This window comes from Numenius arquata, chromosome 24 (assembly GCF_964106895.1).
Source record: "Numenius arquata chromosome 24, bNumArq3.hap1.1, whole genome shotgun sequence".
NCBI lineage: Eukaryota > Metazoa > Chordata > Aves > Charadriiformes > Scolopacidae > Numenius > Numenius arquata.
The window spans coordinates 417,818-437,333 of NC_133599.1; the positions used below are offsets into that span (position 1 = coordinate 417,818).

General features: G+C 52.2%; 1 protein-coding gene across 1 annotated transcript; it reads left to right on the forward strand.

Annotated features, from left to right (window-relative positions):
• The first annotated feature begins 672 nt into the window (after positions 1-672).
• Positions 673-19,285, forward strand: PTPN22 (protein tyrosine phosphatase non-receptor type 22). Its single transcript, XM_074163354.1, has 21 exons — positions 673-759; positions 4,503-4,611; positions 5,343-5,419; positions 6,399-6,494; positions 6,894-6,932; positions 7,283-7,351; positions 7,446-7,505; positions 7,971-8,113; positions 8,587-8,653; positions 9,457-9,534; positions 10,074-10,166; positions 12,499-12,575; positions 13,386-14,146; positions 15,079-15,162; positions 15,299-15,429; positions 15,971-15,998; positions 16,402-16,482; positions 16,774-16,877; positions 17,505-17,535; positions 17,994-18,071; positions 18,717-19,285. The coding sequence occupies exons 1-21, from the start codon at positions 673-675 to the stop codon at positions 18,779-18,781; spliced, it is 2,358 nt and encodes a 785-aa protein (XP_074019455.1). The 3' UTR covers positions 18,782-19,285.
• The last annotated feature ends 231 nt before the right edge of the window (positions 19,286-19,516 follow it).

Genomic DNA, 19,516 nt, shown 5'->3' on the forward strand with positions numbered 1-19,516 from the left:
AGTTTGAGGGAGCACGACGTGCCAGCTGGGTTCAGCTGCTCAGCATCTGCCTGAAGTATCCCTTCAAAACATTTTGTGAGTAATGTGGAAAACAGGCAAAGTTACAAGTGTGGAGGGGACCTGTGGATTTTGCATCCTGCTTTAGGGACTCTTCTAGTCGCAGCATATTCCAAGCCTGAAGCCTCTGCCCGGCTGCGAAGCGCAGCCTGGGGACATGGGTGCCCGGTGGCTGCTCTCTGTGCTCGCCCCTCTGACCGCGGCCAAGCTGCTGGCCACAGCCCGACACGGTGCTTAAAGGAGTCAGACATTGGGGTGCTCAGCCCTGGTCTTCAGCATCTGGCCATCTTCATGGTGCTGTGCACGGGGAAGGGCTGGGGTGCCCGAGGGACGGGGACAATTTGCCTCCTGCCCCCAGCGCTGCCCACACTGCTGAGCGGTGCACGCGACCTGCGTGTGGGTTTAAAAGGAGGTGCTTGGGCCCCAGGTTGTGTGTTTTGTTTTGTTATTTGACCACGGTATCTGTTGCGTACTAATTTCCTTTAAGGCTTGTGATGAAGTCAGTAAACCACAGCCGCTGCGAGCGCTCCCAGGGCTGGTGCTTTCCGCTGCCACAGGCACTTGACATGTCCGTTCCCGGGCGGCACAGGCCAGTCCCGCTCCCTCGACGGCAACATGGACCAAAGGCAGATTCTGCAGCAAAACCTGGAAAGGGCCCGAGGCAAGAAGCTCAACCAAGACGAGTTTGTAGAGGAGTTTTTGGTAAGTTCGGTTAAGGCACGGCTCCGTGTTTCAGCTGATTTTAAAGGGAACCGCTCAGTCACTTCTCCTTGAACAGGGGTGTGATTTACGTGTGACAATAAGATTTTCTATGAATTTTACAGCAGAAATAGACACAGGAGTTAACTGGGGTAAAGGAAATGTAAAGGCAGAAAAGTAATTTAATAGCTTGCTTTCAAAGTAAAACTGTGTGCTTTTTGAATAATTACCCAAGAGCTTCCTGTTTTCTGCTTTGCGAATGCACTTGTCAAGACGCGGTTTCCCTTTGCCGGGTGATAGAACCGGGGGTACAGTGAGGAGTGTGGAGCCCCTGCCCCTTCTGCCCGTTGCAGTCTGTTATATCCGTGACACATGTGTTCCTGCCAGGGATCCCCGGTTGCTATTTGAGATGGCTTTTCCTTTTTTCATCTCAACAGACCCTCCCATGCCCCTGTACCCGCCGCGGAGTGGGGAGCAGGCGTTCAGACACAGACCCGAGACTGCTCCCCCCCATCGGCCCTGGGCTCCTTGGCCAGGGCTGAGGAGGTGCCGACCCAAGTGGCTGGACGGGCCCTTCTCCAGCCTCCGGCGTTGCTGTGTGGAAGGGTTTTGCGTCCATTTGCAACGAGTGCACGTGCCGCACGTCCAGCAACGCTTCTGGCCCCTCCTGGAAGTTAATTTCTTGTTCCCTAAAGGCAAAACTAGCAAAAAATGCTGATGGCTCTCACTTTCCTCTGTGTTCTGCAGTGTCTAGCTGGTTGAGACGTGTGCAGTGCCCCGATCTGGGAGCTCTCTGACATTTTTCTCCTCGTTTGGGTGGCAGGGGTGGCAGGACGGCAATCCGGGGTCTCACAGTTAAAGCTGGGGATGGGGATGGCTGCTGGTCCACCAGCTGGAGGAAGGTTGCTCTGGCAGGCTGCCTGGGCTGCTTGGAGAAGCCAAGGCATTTCCCAGCTTTGGCAGACACCGGGAAGGGTAGAACTGGTGCCTCTGTAAGATCTGAGATGTCTCAAACTCCAGAATCACCATTGGCCCCGAGTGCCCCTCCAGGGGGGGACTGCAGTGGGCAGTGGGCTCTGGGGAAGGTGTGGGGGTTACACAGGAGTCCCCATGAGATCCAGCCCGGCTTTGCCACACCAGCGGAGACTGGCACTTCAAACACTTGGGAAAAGCTTAGTGCTTGGTGGGTGTCTGGGCTGGAGGGAAGTGATTAATCTGAGCCTGCAGTGACAGTCCGTTGTTCCATGGAACAAAGTGCTGTCACAGGCTGCTGAGCTTCCTCCTCCCGCTCTGTGCTGGAGCTGTGCCGTGCCGCGCCGGGCTGCAGGGCCCCCGTGCATGTGCCAAATGTACAGTCAATTTTCTGACCAAAATGGCAGGTAGAAGTGGTCAGGGCTGTGTTTCCTCTTGTATCTTGTGATCCTCCCAGGATGGCCCGGGCTGTCGGCCACTTTGGCAAGTGCAGAAGCCTCAACGGGCAATTGTGTTGGCTTGCATTTCCAAACTTGGTAGAAATGTTCAATGCTATTTCTCCATCCTAATGCCTCCCCTCTCTTTGTGTGAACAAGAAAATTTGTACATGCAAATTGCGGTGGTGACTGTGCGACAGGATTTTTTTTGTTCAACTCCATTTCTTCTGTTTGTGCAGTCCCACAGCCAGAGTTTGATCCTCACTGCTCTCGCTTGCTTTCTCGTATGTAGCCATTTCTTAAGCACTTTGATGTCAGTTTATGCAGGGACAGAAAAGTAAGGTGATTCAGAGCCTCAGCTACGAGAAGACTGGCTTCGGTACTCGGTGATGGCCCTCCCGTGAAAGCTGACCCTGGAAGCTGGGTTTGCACTGGAAGGGGCAGGGGGAGGATGGGGCCAACACCAGGAGAGCTCGGGAGGTTACAGGGATGTGCAGTCTACAAACCCCATCCTACTCCCTCTTCTGTCACGTTGTGCCTGCTCCCCTGTTCCTGGTTAATAGAGACCGGACAGGTGGCTGTCCTGGGCCTCCTGGACCTTCTTCCAGACTCATTCCATCCAGGTCGGTGAGATGTGACTCCCGCGGCATTGTGGCTGGAGAGCAGCAGAATTTAGGGTTTGAAAATTGCAGTTTAATGTTAAAAACCATCAACTCTGGCTTGGATTTGAATTTGAATATCTGTGCACAGAAATACTGTGGAGACGAGATACTTGTGGCTGTATATACCTTTTATCTGTGCTATTGCTAGGGGCTGCTGGGATCGGTCACATATGTATGAGCTGCAAAGGCCTCCAGCTCCTGGCGTGGTCCCTGGGCAAATACCGTCCTGTGGTTTGAGGCTCCCAGGCCCCGGCGGGTGTCATGTCCTACGGGGGCTCGTCTCGAGCAGGCTGGAGTCAAGGGGTTTCTCAGCTCCTGCAGCTGCTGATACGTTGGGTCGGCAGCAGGGAAGGACAGGGATGGGATCCTCAAACTGGACGAGACCTTTTGGGAGAGTGGAAATGCAGACGCTTCTGAGCTCCTGTGGGAAGGTCAGCAGTTGCTGACCCTTGAAGCAATTTATGGTGAGCACCCAAAAATCAGGGCCCTGAAACCGTCAGGACTCCGGTGACTCCTGCTGCCGTGCCTGAGCTGCCCTCGGCCGCTGGGGAGGGCTGTGGGAGGGACTGGGACTGGTTTTGGTTTGGTGGCCCCGAGACCAGGGGGCTGTTTTTCCCCACACTGAGAGTGACTGAGCCACCGTTCCCACTTCCAGGGACTCAGGTGGGTCACGGTGAGGTGCACACGAAGAGAAACCCTCTCGCCTTCCAGCTCAGGCGTGTCCATGGTCCCTTCCCTTTGCTTTCCCCCCTGCACACGCGATTCCGAGTGTGCCAGCCCCATGCTGGGCCCCAGCAGGGATGCCCAGGAGATATGGCTCCAGGGCGGTGGGACAGGAAGACCTGCCCTTTGGAGTGTCAGGTGGTAGAGACACTGATTAGAGAAATGGCCTTTTGTTTTAAATCAAAAGTAGCCCTTGATGGTTAGGTAGACAAAAAGTTATGAAATAAAAAATATGCAGGAATGGTGCTTTTGAAGTTGATGGTAATGAACATTGTGTGTTACTTAAAAGCTGATGTCAGTGAAATAAAATTCTGTGCTTTGGCAGGAACAAGATGCTTGAACTCTCCAGGAGTGCTGCAGCTTCATCCTGGAAATGAGACAGACGAGAGACTCATACCCTGAGGGTCGATCCTAGACCACCTCTATTCTCTTTCATCAGTGCATGTTGCTACTCTGCCCCAATTGCTTGTGCTCCTTCAGTTGCTTGAGCGTTGCTGTTTGCAGCTACAGATGGGAACATCTTTACCAAAGCGAGGAAAATGAATCGATCCATCTGTCTTTTCTGATATAATTTGTCAAAGGTGGTTTAATGTTGTTACTCCTCTTACCCGGGTGCCATTTGTACTGAGAATGGTTCCCCTGAATCGCACTTCTTTGTGAGGGTGATGCTTTGTCTGCTGCACAAATGCATCATTCCACTCCAGAAGCCACGTGTGGGCACTGCCTCGGCACACACTTTCCATTCCTCAGCAGCCCCAGCCAGGGCTCTCAGGTGGCTTCTGTCTCTGCTCTTGCTCTGAGTACCTCGAGAAAAGCCGCTCAGGAAAGAATTAATGGTGCAGACCTTGGTTTGTGGTAGTGAACCTGACCCCTGGAGACCTTCACATGTACTCTCTAGTAGAGTGTTGTGTGTAGCACATCTGCTGTAATTTGTTCCATTCTTTTATCACAGAAGCTGAAAAGGCAGTCAACAAAGTACAGATCGGATAAAATCTACCCTACAGCAGCATCTGAGCAACCAGAGAACATCAAGAAGAACAGATACAAGGACATATTACCCTGTAGGTTGGAAATGGCAAATGTTCCTATTCAGCCTTTTTTTTGTGCCAGCTCAAGCCTGTTCTCTTCCTCCTGTACCTGCCCGCAGAGCTGCTGGGCTGTGAGCACCTCGCTGCTGTCAGTTGGCCTGGAATTCTGCTGGTTGGATTTAAGGCTTTATCTTTGGCTGTCGCAGCATGTGCTTCGTAAGACTTTGGCACGTATTTTCTACAGACAGAAAAACTTCCATTCAGTAGGAAGCCCGTCCTCTAACAGTTGTCCTTGCCAGCTCTAGGTGCGATTGCAGCCACGTGCAAGGCCTGGTAGAGAACGGCTTTGGACAAGGATGATCAGAGAACACAGTTCCTTTCATCCATTCTAGCTTGAAAAAAATTAATCTAAACCCTCACTTGAGCCTGTAAGAGGGAGCACAGTGTGATTCCAGGCTTGGCGTGCTCCATGGTCAGGGATCAGTGTTGCACTGGGACAGCATCTGCAGCTCTCGCCTAAGCCCTCACCACCACCCTGAAAGGGACCTTGCCCATCCCTGCCTGCGCGGGGGCCATGGTGGCTCTGTGCAGGGCTATCACAGCGCGGGAGGAGGCTTGTGCAGCCCCTCGTCTGTCTGGGGCGAGCTCTCAATGTGTGTGCTCCTCCAAAGCAGCTCGTGCTGCAGCCTGAGGAGCTCAAACACCACAAGAGACACACAAGAGACAAACACTAACTGCTGCTGCTTCTGCTTTTGTGCCTGCAGTTGACCACAGCAGAGTGGAGTTGTCCCTGATCACATCAGATGCAGATTCTCATTACATCAATGCCAACTTCATCAAGGTATTGCTTCTTTCGTGGTGTTTTGCCGTGCAAAGGTGTTTGTAGCAGCCCTTAGTGCTGCCTGGCCGCGTTGTGGCCGGAGGAGCGGGTCCCGTGGCTGCGGTGAGTGAAAGGACTGTGCAGCAGTTTCTGGGCTGTGCTCAAGGAAAATCCACATACAGAAAACGTGTGCAATCAGTGAGTCCTTCCCACACGCCCCCGGCAGCACGGAGGGAGCGGGCTGCAGGGCGAGGGACGTGCACTCGTGTCAGGGCGGGTGGTGGAACAGTTTGTGGCTCACAGCTCTGACTTCCTCCTCGGCGTTACTGCCTTTGGTGGGTGCCAGTGGTGCAAAACTGCCTGCGGCCAGAGTCACCTCACCTGGGAGCAGAGCACGGGCAGGAAACCCTGCACTGCAGCACGGCCAGAGCCACCACAGCGGCTGGCAGCGGGGCAGCCAGCGAGGGGCATCTCCATTGGGAGCAAAGCGTGTTTTGGAGCTCTGCTGTGCTCACAGCCCTTCTTTGACAGACAGACAGAGAGATAGATAGATAGATGATAGGTTGCCTTCATTCTCCACTGTAAGGACCGAGGGCTCTGTGTAACCTGTCTGCAGAAGAGCAGACCTTCACAAGGGGGTTGGGGTTCGTTCTTTGGCCACCAGCCCCAGCCGTGCCGAGCTGTGCCCCGTGGAGCTGGATCAGCTGCCGCAACATCACCTGCAAGCTCCCAAACGCGCTGCAAGAGCTGGTGGTCTCTGGAAGCAGATCTCACCTCGAGCCCAGCTCCCTGGCTTGGGTCTGCCTCTGGGGGGTTTGCACACCATTCGTTTCTGGTTGCTTAATTTAATATAAGTGCCTAAAACTTAACTATATGAAAGCCCTTCTAAAATCTTAATTGTCTCATTGAGTTGAAGTAAGATTGAGAAAGAAGGATGACTTTATTTCTGCTAGTGAACTGTGCAAAGATGTCACCATGTTTGATCTGAATGCTGTTTTAGGGCGTCTATGGGCCAAGAGCATACATTGCAACCCAAGGTCCTCTCCCCACTACTGTCATTGACTTTTGGAGGATGATTTGGGAGTATAAAGTCCTGGTAAGATGCAGATTAATATACCTTTATTTTTTATTTTTTTTTTAAAGAAAAGTTTTCTGTACAGCCAGCCAGAGATCCTTTTTGACTGAACAGACAGTGGGAGGGTCAGGGTTTTACTCCAGATGTTGTTTGTGCCCCACATCCTTCCCGTGAGCCTTCTCCACACTCGTGCTGAGACAGGGGTCTGCTCGTGGCTCTCTCTGCATTCGGGCTCTGAGCAGGAAAGGTCCTTGTGCCCGGGCTGTGGGTGATGTCCCCACGTCGATCTGCCTGGCAGTTGGGGGTCTGGGGAAGGCAGCCCACAGAACTTCCTCATTGCTGATAAGGACCTGCAAGTGATTTTGCTGCCTGGATAAGAAACCTGTGTTCAGACTTTTCTAATGAACCTTCTTTCTGCAGATCGTGGTCATGGCTTGTATGGAGTTTGAAATGGGAAAGGTGAGTAACGTGTCAGAGATGGCCTCTGCGGTGACAGCGCCAGAGCAGGGTGGAGAGAGGCAGATTTTTATTAAATCTCATCAGTGACAGCGAGTATGTGTTTGATACATGCTGTTTCCTGAGTCTCCAGCTACAGACTCTTACACCAGTTTCCAGCAGTGTAGCTGGTGTCTCTGGAGCAATGATGTCAGCAATGATGGCTGCAGGGCCGGGGGGGATAAACCAGCAATGATGGCTGCGGGGCCAGGGGGCTGGAACCAGCCTCTTCCCGGCATGAGTTTGTCCGGCAAAGTGGGACAGGAGAGGGTGTGGGTGGTGAATAACCAAACGTGTCCTGCTTCTCGCAACAGAAGAAATGTGAGCGGTACTGGGCCGAGGAGGGCTCTCCCCAGCAGTGCGGTCCCTTCGCCGTCACCTGCGTGAGTACGGCTGCCGCCAGCACCGCATCACGTCACCAGCGCTGGGAACGTGTGTCATCCCCAGAAAATGTGACTCCAACTTCTTGTTCCGCAGGAAGCTGAAGAGAAGAAAAATGAGTATGTGATTAGGACCTTAAAGGTGACCCTGAATGAGGTAAGTAGGAAAGGCCAAGGCAGGGAATGCATTTAGCTAGGGTTTTTTTATATAAATAATATATTCAAATATGCACACTTTGTGCAGAAAATCTTATGGTGCTCAGCCTGCTATTTTAGATTTGACAGTAGCTGAAGGAATAAAGAAAGTAAAAAATTAATTAACTCAAGTGTCAGTTTCTGAAGCTGTTTGTCAGTCGTGGCAAATCAGGCCCCCCTGGGTGAGCGAGGCCAACAGGTAACATCAAAAATATCATAAAATGGCAATGTTCCTTTTGTAGCACGACCATCTGCAAACTGCACCTCTAACCTTTGCCTCCCAATGAAGATGGGGATGGAGATCTCTGCAGCTCAACAGCTTCCCCCTGCCGTGCCGGTGTCCCGGTCTCTGCCCCTGGAGCTGTGGCAGTGTCCCCTCGGCGGCACAGGGCAGCCCCGGACCTGCCAGCGCTCTCTCCTCTTGCAGGAAATCCGCACCATCCACCAGTTCCACTATAAAAACTGGCCGGACCATGATGTCCCCTCATCCATTGACCCCATCCTGGAACTCATCGGCGAGATTCGCTGCTACCAGCCGGATGACAGCATCCCCATCTGCATCCACTGCAGGTGGGTGAGCCAGTCACCGGGGGGACGGGTGGCTGTGGCACGTGGCAGCCACACAGACCTGAGGCCAAGCTCCTCTGGTAGAAGTCCTAAGGCAAAGGTGTCCTCCGGGGACAGCTGGCATGGCCGGGTGGCCCGAGAGGAGAGAGGTAGCAGTGGGCCAGCAATAGCACATGTGGCTGGGAGACCACCAACACCGGGCATGTCCCTGTGGGTGCTGGTCACCGCAGGAGGAGTGAGAAGTGATGCGGGAGCACCAGCTGTGCCCTCCCACCCGCAGCAGCGCCGTGGGCAGGGGGAGCCTTTCCTGGGGCAGGGGAAGCTGCAGCAGGGCCATCGTGCGGGTCTACACCCCCCGTGGTGCGGGACAGGAGGGTCACAGGAGGCTGTGGATCTTTTTCAAATATCCCTGCCAGAAAACGCAGCGTTCCCGTCCTCTGCCCCCGCTAGCGGCCCTGCTGTGGCTGTCGTTGCAGTGCTGGCTGTGGGAGGACAGGAGTCATCTGTGCCATCGACTACACCCAGAAGCTGCTGAGGGACGGGGTGAGTGTCCGCCCGGTCAGCAGCTGCCTGTGGCACCCCTGCATTGCTGTCCCTGCCTCGCCTTCTCACCCACCACTCTCCCCTGCACCCCCTAACTGCACGCAGAAGGATTCCAGCCAGGAATGGGGGCTCCCCGCAGCCTGACCAGAGAACTGTGTTGGCCAAACCACTGATACCCCGTTCCCAGCTTGTGCTCCTTCTCTCTTTAGGCTCTGCATCATCTGCGCACTGTCCATTGCCATTGTCCCCTCCCCATCCCGATGGGAACAGCCCCTGATGCTTGTGCCGATGGGGAGAATCCTCCCTCTGGCAGGACCTTCCCATCAGGAGCTCGGCTCTGCACTGGCCGTCACTCTTAAATAGGGCCTTACTGCCTGGGTTTGTCTCTCTGCAATTAAGTACCAGAAATCCAGCATTTCCAAACTAACACCTTGCTTTACTCTGACTCTCCAGTACAAATGTGTGTGAAGTAACACCTGGGCTTGCGGTGGGTCCCTGGGACTCGCAGGAGTGGCCGCAGCGACCCTAAACCCATTGATCTGGGAAATCCGTGTCGTGCCCTTCCTGCTGTTCTCAGCTCTTGCCAATGCTGTTACAAAAAGGGTATTTTCTGTGGAGTGCAAGACAGGAGGGAGGAGGCAAGCTGGTTCATAATAAAAAAATAGCGCTTAAAACAGGTCCTTTGTTAAAAATTCTTGCAGAAGCAGGCTGGAATTTCCAACACTGCTCTAAACCACGTCACGACTTGGAAGCTGCTTGGAATTAGACCTGTCTAACTTCTCGTCTTTTCTCTTTCCTGCAAGATTGTTCCAGTGAACTTCAGTATTTTTAGTCTGATCCAGGAAATGCGCACGCAAAGGCCTTCCATAGTGCAGACCAAGGTACGTTCGGGAAATGTAGCCAACTGGTGTACTCTCCATACTGGGACGACTGGTGTACTCTCCACACTGGGACCTCAGCTTTTCCCAGGAGGGTTCGCAGTGGGGAAACACAGAGCGGTTGTGCTGCTGGGAACTGGGGCGTGTGGATGTTCCGTAAGGTCCCTTCTCTGAACAGAGGGTAGCTGACCGTTTCCCCGTGGACGGCTGGAACGGCTTAGTGCTTGCAGCCTGGTTTATCAAACGCTTATGCTGTGAAACCAGGGACTGTCCAGGAAATCAAGTGGGAACTCTTCTCAGCTGAGATAGACTGAAGAGGAAGCTCAATGCAGAACAGTGTTATTTGTGCACTCGAAAAACCCCCAAATGCTTCAGTCTGAACCCTTTGAAAGTTGTGGCTTCTACCTCTTCTGAGAATTCTCCCTGCCAATGGACTGGAACGTGGCAGCTCCTCTCAGGGGCTGATGATTTGGGTACAGGTGACAATTTACAAGTCCTGCAGGTGCTGGCTCTCATCTCTGCTTTATCTGTCTGGGCCGCAGGAGCAGTATGAGCTGGTTTATGACGCAGTGATCGAGCTCTTCGAAAGGCAGATTAAAGCACTCGATGCCCAGGAAGATTCTGCTGCTTCACAGGTACAAGTCCCTGGGATAAACACGCTGCCTCTCGCCCCGGGCACCCCAGCTCTAACCTCATTCCTGCTGCAGGGTCTCCTCCGCACACCTGGGATGAATCCCATGTTTTCTGCTACCCTCGATGCCCAAACCGAGCCTCTTTTCATGTTAAACCATGAGAACCCAGCTGTTTCCCTGAATGTGCAATGCTTATCACAGGGTTTGGCCCCAGGCGAGAGCTAAATTTTTTTTTGGTCTCAAAACCATTTTATATATACTTTCATAATTGTTTAATGCAATGAGTGACTAGGAAAGCGCCAACTCTCTACAGTAGCAGCTGATTTCCATGTGGGTGTTCCAGTGAAACCTGTCTTCATGGAGTGCTTGCAAGGAACAGAGTGACTTTCAGTCTGGGCTGGGGAGCTTTGGGTACACACTGGGGTATGGCCAAGGGTGCAAGGCGGTGGTTCTCCAGTGAGGAAACCAGCTTTACAGCTGGTCTGGGGGAGACGGTAGGCTGAAATAGCTTGTGAAAACACATGTCAAATCTTTCAAGTCTCATACACCTCCAAGGTAAAACAACGTGGTTTTGGTATGAAGTAGCGCATGAACAGGAACATCCAAAGCATCCATGGTTAAGCTTTTCTTTGCTCTTGCTGTTCTTTTGTGGCATGAACCTCACCTTTCCTGTGCAGCCGTTTGCAATCTGGCTGAAGTCAATGTCTTGCCATTCTTAGGCAAAGGCTGAAAGGTTACAATTAGCTGAATTTGTCATGAGCTTTTGTCTAAAGAATTGGGAACAGGATCCTGTGATGGAACTCGTGCCTCAGTTTTGCCATAGGACTTGCAGGATGTTCCAAGCCAGAGCTGAGCAAGAAAAAAGCTGGAAAGAGCCTTTCTCTATGTGTTGTGGACAGTTTGTAAGCAAAGAAGACACAGGACTAATTTGACACAAAATGCAGAAAACGGTTCAAGTCCGGATGTGGTTTTGTAGCTCATGGCCAAACCTCTCGCCCACCTCAGCCTCGCTCTCCTGAAAGCGCTCTGCAGAGCACGGGGGCTGACCGTGACTGACGTGTCACATGTGGGACAGGGCTGAGGTGTCTCAGGGTCTGCCTGGGGTCCTGACGGCAGAGGTGTCTGTGCAGGCTTGGAAATTCCTGGTCTCAAAATTAGAAACTCATGGATTCGATGGATGGACCACTCGGTGGATAGGGAACTGGCTGGATGGCCGCATCCAAAGGGTTACAATCAATGGCTCAATGTCCAGGTGGCGGCCAGTAACGAGTGGTGTTCCGCAGGGGTCGGTACTGGGACCAGTACTGTTTAACATCTTTGTCGGTGACATGGACAGTGGGATAGAGTGCACCCTCAGCAAGTTTGCTGATGACACCAAGCTCGGTGGCGCAGTTGACACGCTGGAGGGAAGGGATGCCATCCAGAGGGACCTAGACAGGCTGGAGAGGTGGGCTCGTGCAAATTGCATGAAGTTCAACCAAGCCAAGTGCAGGGTCCTGCACCTGGGACGTGGCAACCCCAGGCACAAATACAAGTTGGGTGGAGAATGGCTGGAGAGCAGCCCCGAGGAGAAGGACTTGGGAGTGCTTATGGATGAGAAGCTCAACATGAGCAGGCAGTGTGCACTGGCAGCCCAGAGAGCCAACCGTGTCCTGGGCTGCATCAGGAGAAGTGTGGCCAGCAGGTCTCGCGAGGTGATTCTGCCCCTCTACTCTGCGCTCGTGAGACCCCTCCTGGAGTACTGTGTCCAGCTTTGGAGTCCTCAACACAGAAAGGACATGGACCTGTTGGAACGGGTCCAGCGGAGGGCCACGAGGATGATCAGAGGGATGGAGCACCTCTCCTATGAAGACAGACTGAGAGAGCTGGGGTTGTTCAGCCTGGAGAAGAGAAGGCTCCGGGGAGACCTTATAACAGCCTATCAGTACCTGAAGGGAGCCTACAGAAGAGCTGAAGAGGGACTCTTTGTCAGGAAGAGTGGTGACAGGACAAGGGGCAATGGTTTTAAATTGGAAGAGAAGAGATTTAGATTAGATATAAGGAAGAAATTCTTTACAGTGAGGGTGGTGAGGCACTGGAACAGGTTGCCCAGGGAAGTTGTGGATGCCCCATCCCTGGAAGTGTTCAAGGCCAGGCTGGATGGGGCTTTAAGCAACCTGCTCTAGTGAGAGGTGTCCCTGCCCATGGCAGGGGGGTTGGAACTAGATGATCTTTAAGGTCCTTTCCAACTCTAGCCATTCTATGATTCTATGATTCTATGATTCCTGAAATAGCATGTTTGTGTTCTTTGCATTCTTTCTCCTCACTCTTGCTTTCTGACCTTTTCTTTCACTAGGTACAAACAAGGCATCCTGTAGCCAAGCCTCTTCTGACTCCACTGGAAGATATCTATTCCCTCAGTTTACTAACCTGGTAAGGCCATGGCACGAGTACTCCCCAGGTTAGCATTTTCAGTCACCCATGCGATTTCAGGAAGATGCATTTTTTAACATGTACTTTGTGACACAGTTCTGTTTGAATGTAGCATTTAATTTGTCAGCGGGATCTGACGCCTCCCGTGAGTTCCACTCTGACTCTCACTGTTCTGAACATAATTCTCTTCTCGTTGATGAGACTGAGTCTCAGCCTCTTCCCTGTGGGCATTATCTGCCCCCTCTTCTGCCTGTGGCTCTGTTTCATGTTGTGCTCACACGATGTTTCCCACATGCACTGAAAACATGTCATAGGGCAGTATAAAAAAAGTCTCCTGCACCTGGAGACCCCCCAGTGCTGGTTCCCCTCAGCCCAGAGCGGGTCACCCTGCCCGGGACCCCCGACCAGCCCCATCTTTCAGCTGTCCGTGCTACTCCGATGCCTCGTGCCATCGGAACAGCAGCCGGAGGAGTCAGGGCTCCGACGTGGGCAGCTTCAGAGGGGGTGGGATCTTCCTGTGGGCATCTTGTGGTTTGCAGTGTCTGCTTTCTGTAAAAAGCTTCGCTTTTTGGTGCAGCCTGCACTGAGGGTGTAGTTTACCCGTGTAAAGGGGCTCCTCTGTGCGCCATTTGATGGTGTTTGAAGGTGCACCAGAGAGCAGAGTCCTGCCCTGTGCTCCTTGCTGGAGGCCACACCGGGCTCTGCATTGCTGGGTCTGCTCTCGGGATGTCATGGGGCCCTGTTAGCAGGTTAACGGGCTTTTCTGAGTACTAGATGGCTTTGAGTTCACATTGCGGTGCTCTGTTGCAGCTCGGACCAAGAGGAACAGGACATGCATCGAGGTCTTCCTCCGGCGGAACAAAGCAAAGTCCCCCCGACATCGTGGTCTGCCACGGGAGGACGGGACAGCCCTGGGCATGGAGCCCAGCCCATCAGACAGGCCATCTCCTTCGGCACTTTGAACTTCATCAACTGCAGGAAGGCGGCTGCTGCCCAAAAGTGGGGTGCTGGGGACGCTCTTCAGAAGCACCGCAGTTTGGAGCTCAACAGCATCTCTCCGGAGCAGCTGCTTCTCCCCCTGGAGCCGCCGGGAGCCGGCCGGAGAGGGCCCCGTGGCAGAGCCCCTCTGACACGGACTGCATCGACCCCCTTCGTGCTGCCGCAGTGGGGAGAGGGCTGGGAATGCGGCGGAGGGGATGCAAAGCCCGGTTTGAGTTCACAGTTGCCGAACGCCGGCTACTTGAGCTCTCGGGTGAAGACGCAGGATGGATTTTCCCCTGTTGAGCCGAACCACTTGAGCCAAGACGTGGATGGCCCCCCACGCCGCAGGAAACATGGGCAATGTCCTTACCCTTACTTCTGCTCAGCAGAAGACCCCTACTTCTCTTCCCTCTCTCCAGATGACCCCATGTCCCCCGTGTTTGCTGAGAGCTTTGCGGAGGCGCAGGACGCACCTCTCCCTCCCTGCGCTGCGAGGGCCCTGCTGCAGCCCGCCGTGGCCAGCCCCCCGCTGCCCAGCGCCGTGTCCCACCACGCTCCACGGCTGCGTGACGAGAGGGTGTCCTCCCTGAGTAAGTGGGGGACTCTGCGACGAGCGGGGCTGGGTGACTGGGGACGGCGACGCGCTGGAGGGGTGTCCGGTGGCGCCCAGGCAGGGCTGTGGCTGCTTCTCGGGGCTGCGCTCCCGTGGGAACAACTGGTTTCACCCTCGCACTCATTTCATCCTGCCTTAAATTTTTCCCATAAAAATAAACGACACTTTTAGAGCAGCATGATTTTGGGTTCCACACTACACAGCTGCTCTGTGTCACCCCAGTAGGGCTCTCGCGGGGACTGGGGCTGACTAATTCTTAAAACAGGCTGATCCAAGAAGCATTCAGAAAGCTCCCAGAAATAGTTTTCTCTGAGGAGCTACTTTCCAAGTCAAAAAGCCACTCCTTTCTGCAGAGTGTCCCGTGTCGTGACATCCCACTGAGGCTGAGCAAACCAGGACTTCAGCATTAGTGTCTTTCCCAGATCTGTAACCTTAAAACCATCCCCCGCCGTACGAAGGCGGCAGAACCATTCCCTGCTCTGGTCAGTCCTGGCCCAGTCGGACATTTCCCGTTGTCCACAGCTGTGGCGTTTGCTCGGCTGTGTCTTGCTGGGCATTCAGTGCCCAGTGTCACAGCACTGCGCTCGTTATCTGGGTGCTGGAGCCTCTCGGGAAGCGTCGGGAGCTGCAGCACGAGCCCCGCAGCGATGGTGGCCATGGGCCAGCTGCGTGCTGGGGCTGCGCTCCCTCCCCATTGTCAATGGACAATGGCAGCTCTGCGGCCAGCACCACTGGACGTCCGCCCTTGGGGCCATGTAGCTGGTGGCAGGAGAATTGGTGCTGAGGACTACTTGGATTTTTAACTTCCGTTTAGAGGTGTTTAACCGTCGTCTCTGCTGTGTGGCTGGGCAGCAGCAGTCAGCTCTGAGTCTCTGCTATCAGGTAATCTGTCCCTGTCTCCCCAATTAGCCATCCTGCCACAGCCAGATGATGATGATCCTCCGCCCCTGCCCGAGCGAACCCCCGAGTCCTTCATTGTGGCTGGAGAATCTGGTAAGTGTATTTAACGAAGCAGGGGCCGAGCAGTGCTCTGGGGGCTCTCCCCACCCCTGTGTGGTGCCGCAGCATCCAGCAGTGCCTTTGGGCACTGGGATGGGAAATGACCTCTCGTGTGTCCAACTGTTTCTAGGACAATTTCCTCTGGCCACTTCTGATTTTCAGCTTCCAGCCAGAAACACAAATGTCGGAACCTCTCTGGAGTGGAGTGGTGAGTCTCACTCAGAGAGGTTTAACGACTCAGTGAGACTGAGACCATCTAAGGTACGTAAGTGGCTTTTTATCTCTTCTCCAGCGCTATCACTATGCCAATCTCCTCACCATGTTTCCTTTTGTGAAAAAGACTCTAGTTTTGGCACTGTGCACTTTACCCGAATTATTTCAGGGTTCAGGACTGGGAGGAAGATGTGGTCTCAGTCAGGCTCCTCTTTATCAACACCTACTTTACTCCAAACATTAATTTTTGGGGTCCTGAATCCCATACAAGGTAGTACAAATATTGTCCCTTTTAGAGAAGGATGATGACAACAGGAAGTCAGTGTTCTGCTGAGGTTCATACCGCCCAGTGGAACAGGCAGGAGCTGAACCAAATTTAGGCATTTCTTCATCATCCTGTAGAGGAATTATAGCTTTGTAAAGTGAAACAATAAGGCGTAAGTCTATCTTCCATTACATGAGCGTGGAGGTGTGTGTGGGAGGGTGTTTGCACATAACATCGTTTCCTCGTCTTCTCGGGCTTGCTTGTGTCAAGGGAACCACGTTTGGCTGTGGGATTTCAAATACCTTCCTTGTTTTTTGTTTCCAGAGTGTGAAGCTTCGGAGCCCACAAACAGGTATAAGTTTAGTGCTGGGATAAACTGTCTTGGGAAATAAGGTCTGCTTTTTACTGAAGCTGCTTTACCATGCTCAGTAAATGTCTTTAGGATCTGTGCTCAGTCCAATGGAAACTTTGTGTTGCTAAATAGTTCTGCAACTAAATAGTCCTAAACAGAACTAGACAGTTCTGCAACCAAACGAACGGCTAGTTCTGTATTTCCTAACCCGCTCCCACCTCACCCCGCACATGACGGTGGTCCCTGCAGCCTCCCCAGGCACAGGGCTGTCGCATCTTTAGCTGCATGTTGTGTTTCCTTTGAGATGACTGGCCTATGCCAGTTAAAGCACTGTGGACCTCTCAGTGAAAGGATATATCTATTTAAAGCTCAGTAACCAACACTTTTATTTTTGCTTTCTTAGAGACAACCCGGGATCGTTCTAACTCTCCTCCTCCACTTCCTGAAAGAACCCCGGAGTCATTTGTTCTTGCTGATGCAGCAAGTAAGTGACGAGTTATTTTCTCAGCATGTAACTGAGATTTTACACTCAGACCTCAGCCTGCAGGGAGCTGAGGAGATCGCGGCCCACTTGGTCAAGGCATCACCAACGGTAGCGCTTCGGGACCAAATGCAGGAGAGTTCAGCAGATAGAAAGAAAGTAAAGGCAACTGGGGGACCTGCTGGAAACTTCTAGAGCTGCTGCATTACAGGAAATGAAAAGCAACAACAAAGCACTTAGAAAAAAGCAAGAGGGCTCTTGAATGACCAATGAAAATGTGATCTATGTTCCCAGGTCTGCAGCCAGCTGCTAGAAATTCTACATCGAGTCCTCTGGGCTCGGAGAATAGCGCTTCTGAAATGTGGCCAGAGCCTACGAAATGCTTCAGGAGAAGCAAGGTAACGGAAATGAGACAAAGCAAGAGCCATTGAGAAGGGAGGGGGGAGAAGAAGAGATGTTCTAGTTACAGCTATCGCTACTTTCTCACTGCTGACCTTGTGAAAATTGCCTGCTCTGAGACCACTCACGTTTAGGGCAAGGAAACAAGACGTAAAAATACTCTGGTGTAGAACTGCAAACTGAAGCCCTGTCTGCACTAGAACAGTCACACAGCCCGACCCATGCGAAGCCCTCGGGCTCCATCCGCCCCTGTCCCAGCTCCTCTCGGGAAAAGCTGCTCGAGTGGAGTCCGAATTCCCGTTTCGGGCAGGCGCTGCTCATCACCCCTCTCCTCTTCCTGTGGCCCTCGTTAACTATCTCATGAGCAATTGTACTTCAGGATGTTACAGTTGAGCACAAAAGCATCTGAGGAAAGTAGCAGGAATAATGCAAACTGGAGGCATTCGGGTTGGGTAGAAAAAAGGCAGGGACAAAGCAGGTGGCAGAAATCTGCATTTCACTCTGGGCATGATGCTTCTCATGAGACACGAGACGTTTAATTTATCAGTGAATTCCCTTTATCATAGTGCCTGAGCTCCTGCTCCCTACATTTTTTTCCAACAAGTTGCTTTTTTTTTTTTCTACAGAGCTTGAAAATATTGAAAAATGTGAAAAAGGGTAAGTCTGCATCTTCCTGATGGCTTTAAGCAAGTACAGAGAACTTGCCCCATCCTGGATTCTGCCCAGGCTACAGGGAGCATAAATAAGGAGTTTCTCATGAAGTTGCCTTTGATCTAAAATTAAAATGCTTATCTGGCAAACAGGACTGTTAAGAACTGTTTAAAGCACTTCTGAGAAAACATTTTCCGAGTGGACTGTGCTGCAGTAACGCACTCGCTCCCTGCTACGAGCAAATAACGTCCTTAAAGCTGTGTGGCGTTCCAGCTCTGCAACCTGGAAAATAGTTAACTTTGTCTTGTGCTGCAACCACATCCCTGCCGGGTGCTGTCGTGTGTGTCCATGTGTGTTTTCCCACACGTGTGTCCATGCATGTTTTCCCACACATGTGTCCGAGCTCAGCTCTTCAGGGAATCACCATAGTGACTAAGTGCTTCGGTCTCATTTCTTATTTCTAGGCATCTGCGGTCCATCTTCACAGACAAAACCATCAGAATCAGCCCCATCAAACCATTCCAGGTCTTTCCTTAACTTTGGTATGTTTTTGTCTTTATATTTTGGTGTGGGAAGTGCCTATTTTTTGAAAGTCTAAATGCAGGTATGGGGCTGAATGCTAAAAAATTACAAACATCACAAATGTTTATTAGTTTTTCACACATTAACAACTTCATTCACAAACTGTTTAAAGACCAGGTAAGGATGGGAAACACAAACCCTGAAACCTGCTCTGACAATTGTTTCTCGGAGTGTGAACAGCCCGAAGCCTGTGTTTGTCTTTCCTGTATCTCAAAGCCTTTATGTGGCGACAGAGACAGCAGAAGAAAAGACAAAGCCGTGGCCCGGGCTCTGGGCTGCTGCTGACGCTGGGTAACACGGCAGAGGAGAAACACCCTGTTTTCCACTTGAAATTCTTCTACTGGAGAGTGATCATTTATTAGATTAGGCATAAAATCTAGTTATCTTGATACTGCTGCTATAATGACAGTGTTTGTCAGACAGACACACCCATAGGCTGTTTCTGCTCCAGTTGACTTACAGCTACAGGATGTTGCTTTAACTTAAAGTTTGGGAAAGAACTGAAATTACAAGTATTTTTGAATACCGTATTATCTTAAGGAATTACACAATCAACATCTATAACATACAGAATCTGTTGCATTAAAAAAATAATTTCTTCCCAGGCTTTGCAAATCGATTTTCAAAACCTAAAGGACCAAGAAACCCACCCCCAGCATGGAACATTTAGACACGTTTTATAGGAATTTGTGAAGTGCTGCCAATCCGCCTGGAGTGCTCATCCCAGTGAGGTTTCCATCACAATAAATACACCAAAAGCTGTTGCGCGGTATTTGCAGCTCAGGCACTACTTGAACGTTCTTCATCAGCTAAAGTTTCAAAGCAGAGGAGCTCGCAGAGGAACCAGCAGCCCAGCACTTTCAGCTAATTTACGACGGGATGGAAACTAAAAACGCGAATAGATATTTTATCCTAAGGAGGGACACATATTCTGTTGCGTTTTGGAATGTATTCACTTCGAAAAGATGGCTTTGAGCTGTCTGAGACAGAGCAGCGTGCGCTGGTGAGGGGATCCAGCCGGGATACTGAGGGATGCGGGAGGACCACGGCGGGACCGGGCTCTGGAAGCTGCGGAGGCAGCACCGGTGGGACTTCAGGCGCAGCCCCCCCGGGATCAGGGAGCCCCGTTTCTGAAGTGTTTACATTTCTTGGACTAAAACAGAATTAGCATCTCAGGTTTTAGAAATAATTTTTCTTTTAGTTTTTTTTTTTTTTTACTCTGAGCGAACCAGGTGATTTGTCTCGATCGTTGCTCAGTAAGGATAAGACGCTGATCGGTCACAGCCCGGACTAGCGTTACCGGGCGGCAGAGCGAGCCGACCCGCTGCCCTCGCCACCCGAAACGCCGAGCGCCGCTCAGCAGCGGCCCCGCGCCCCCGCCGGGCTCGGGACCCCGGGCTCCCAA

Bases quoted from the DNA above. Each gene is read 5' to 3' on its own strand.
- PTPN22 (XM_074163354.1), top strand. From the start codon at position 673: ATGGACCAAAGGCAGATTCTGCAGCAAAACCTGGAAAGGGCCCGAGGC. The intron at 5,420-6,398 runs GTATTGCTTCTT...ATGCTGTTTTAG, and splicing joins TCAATGCCAACTTCATCAAG to GGCGTCTATGGGCCAAGAGC. The intron at 7,506-7,970 runs GTAAGTAGGAAA...CTCCTCTTGCAG, and splicing joins TAAAGGTGACCCTGAATGAG to GAAATCCGCACCATCCACCA.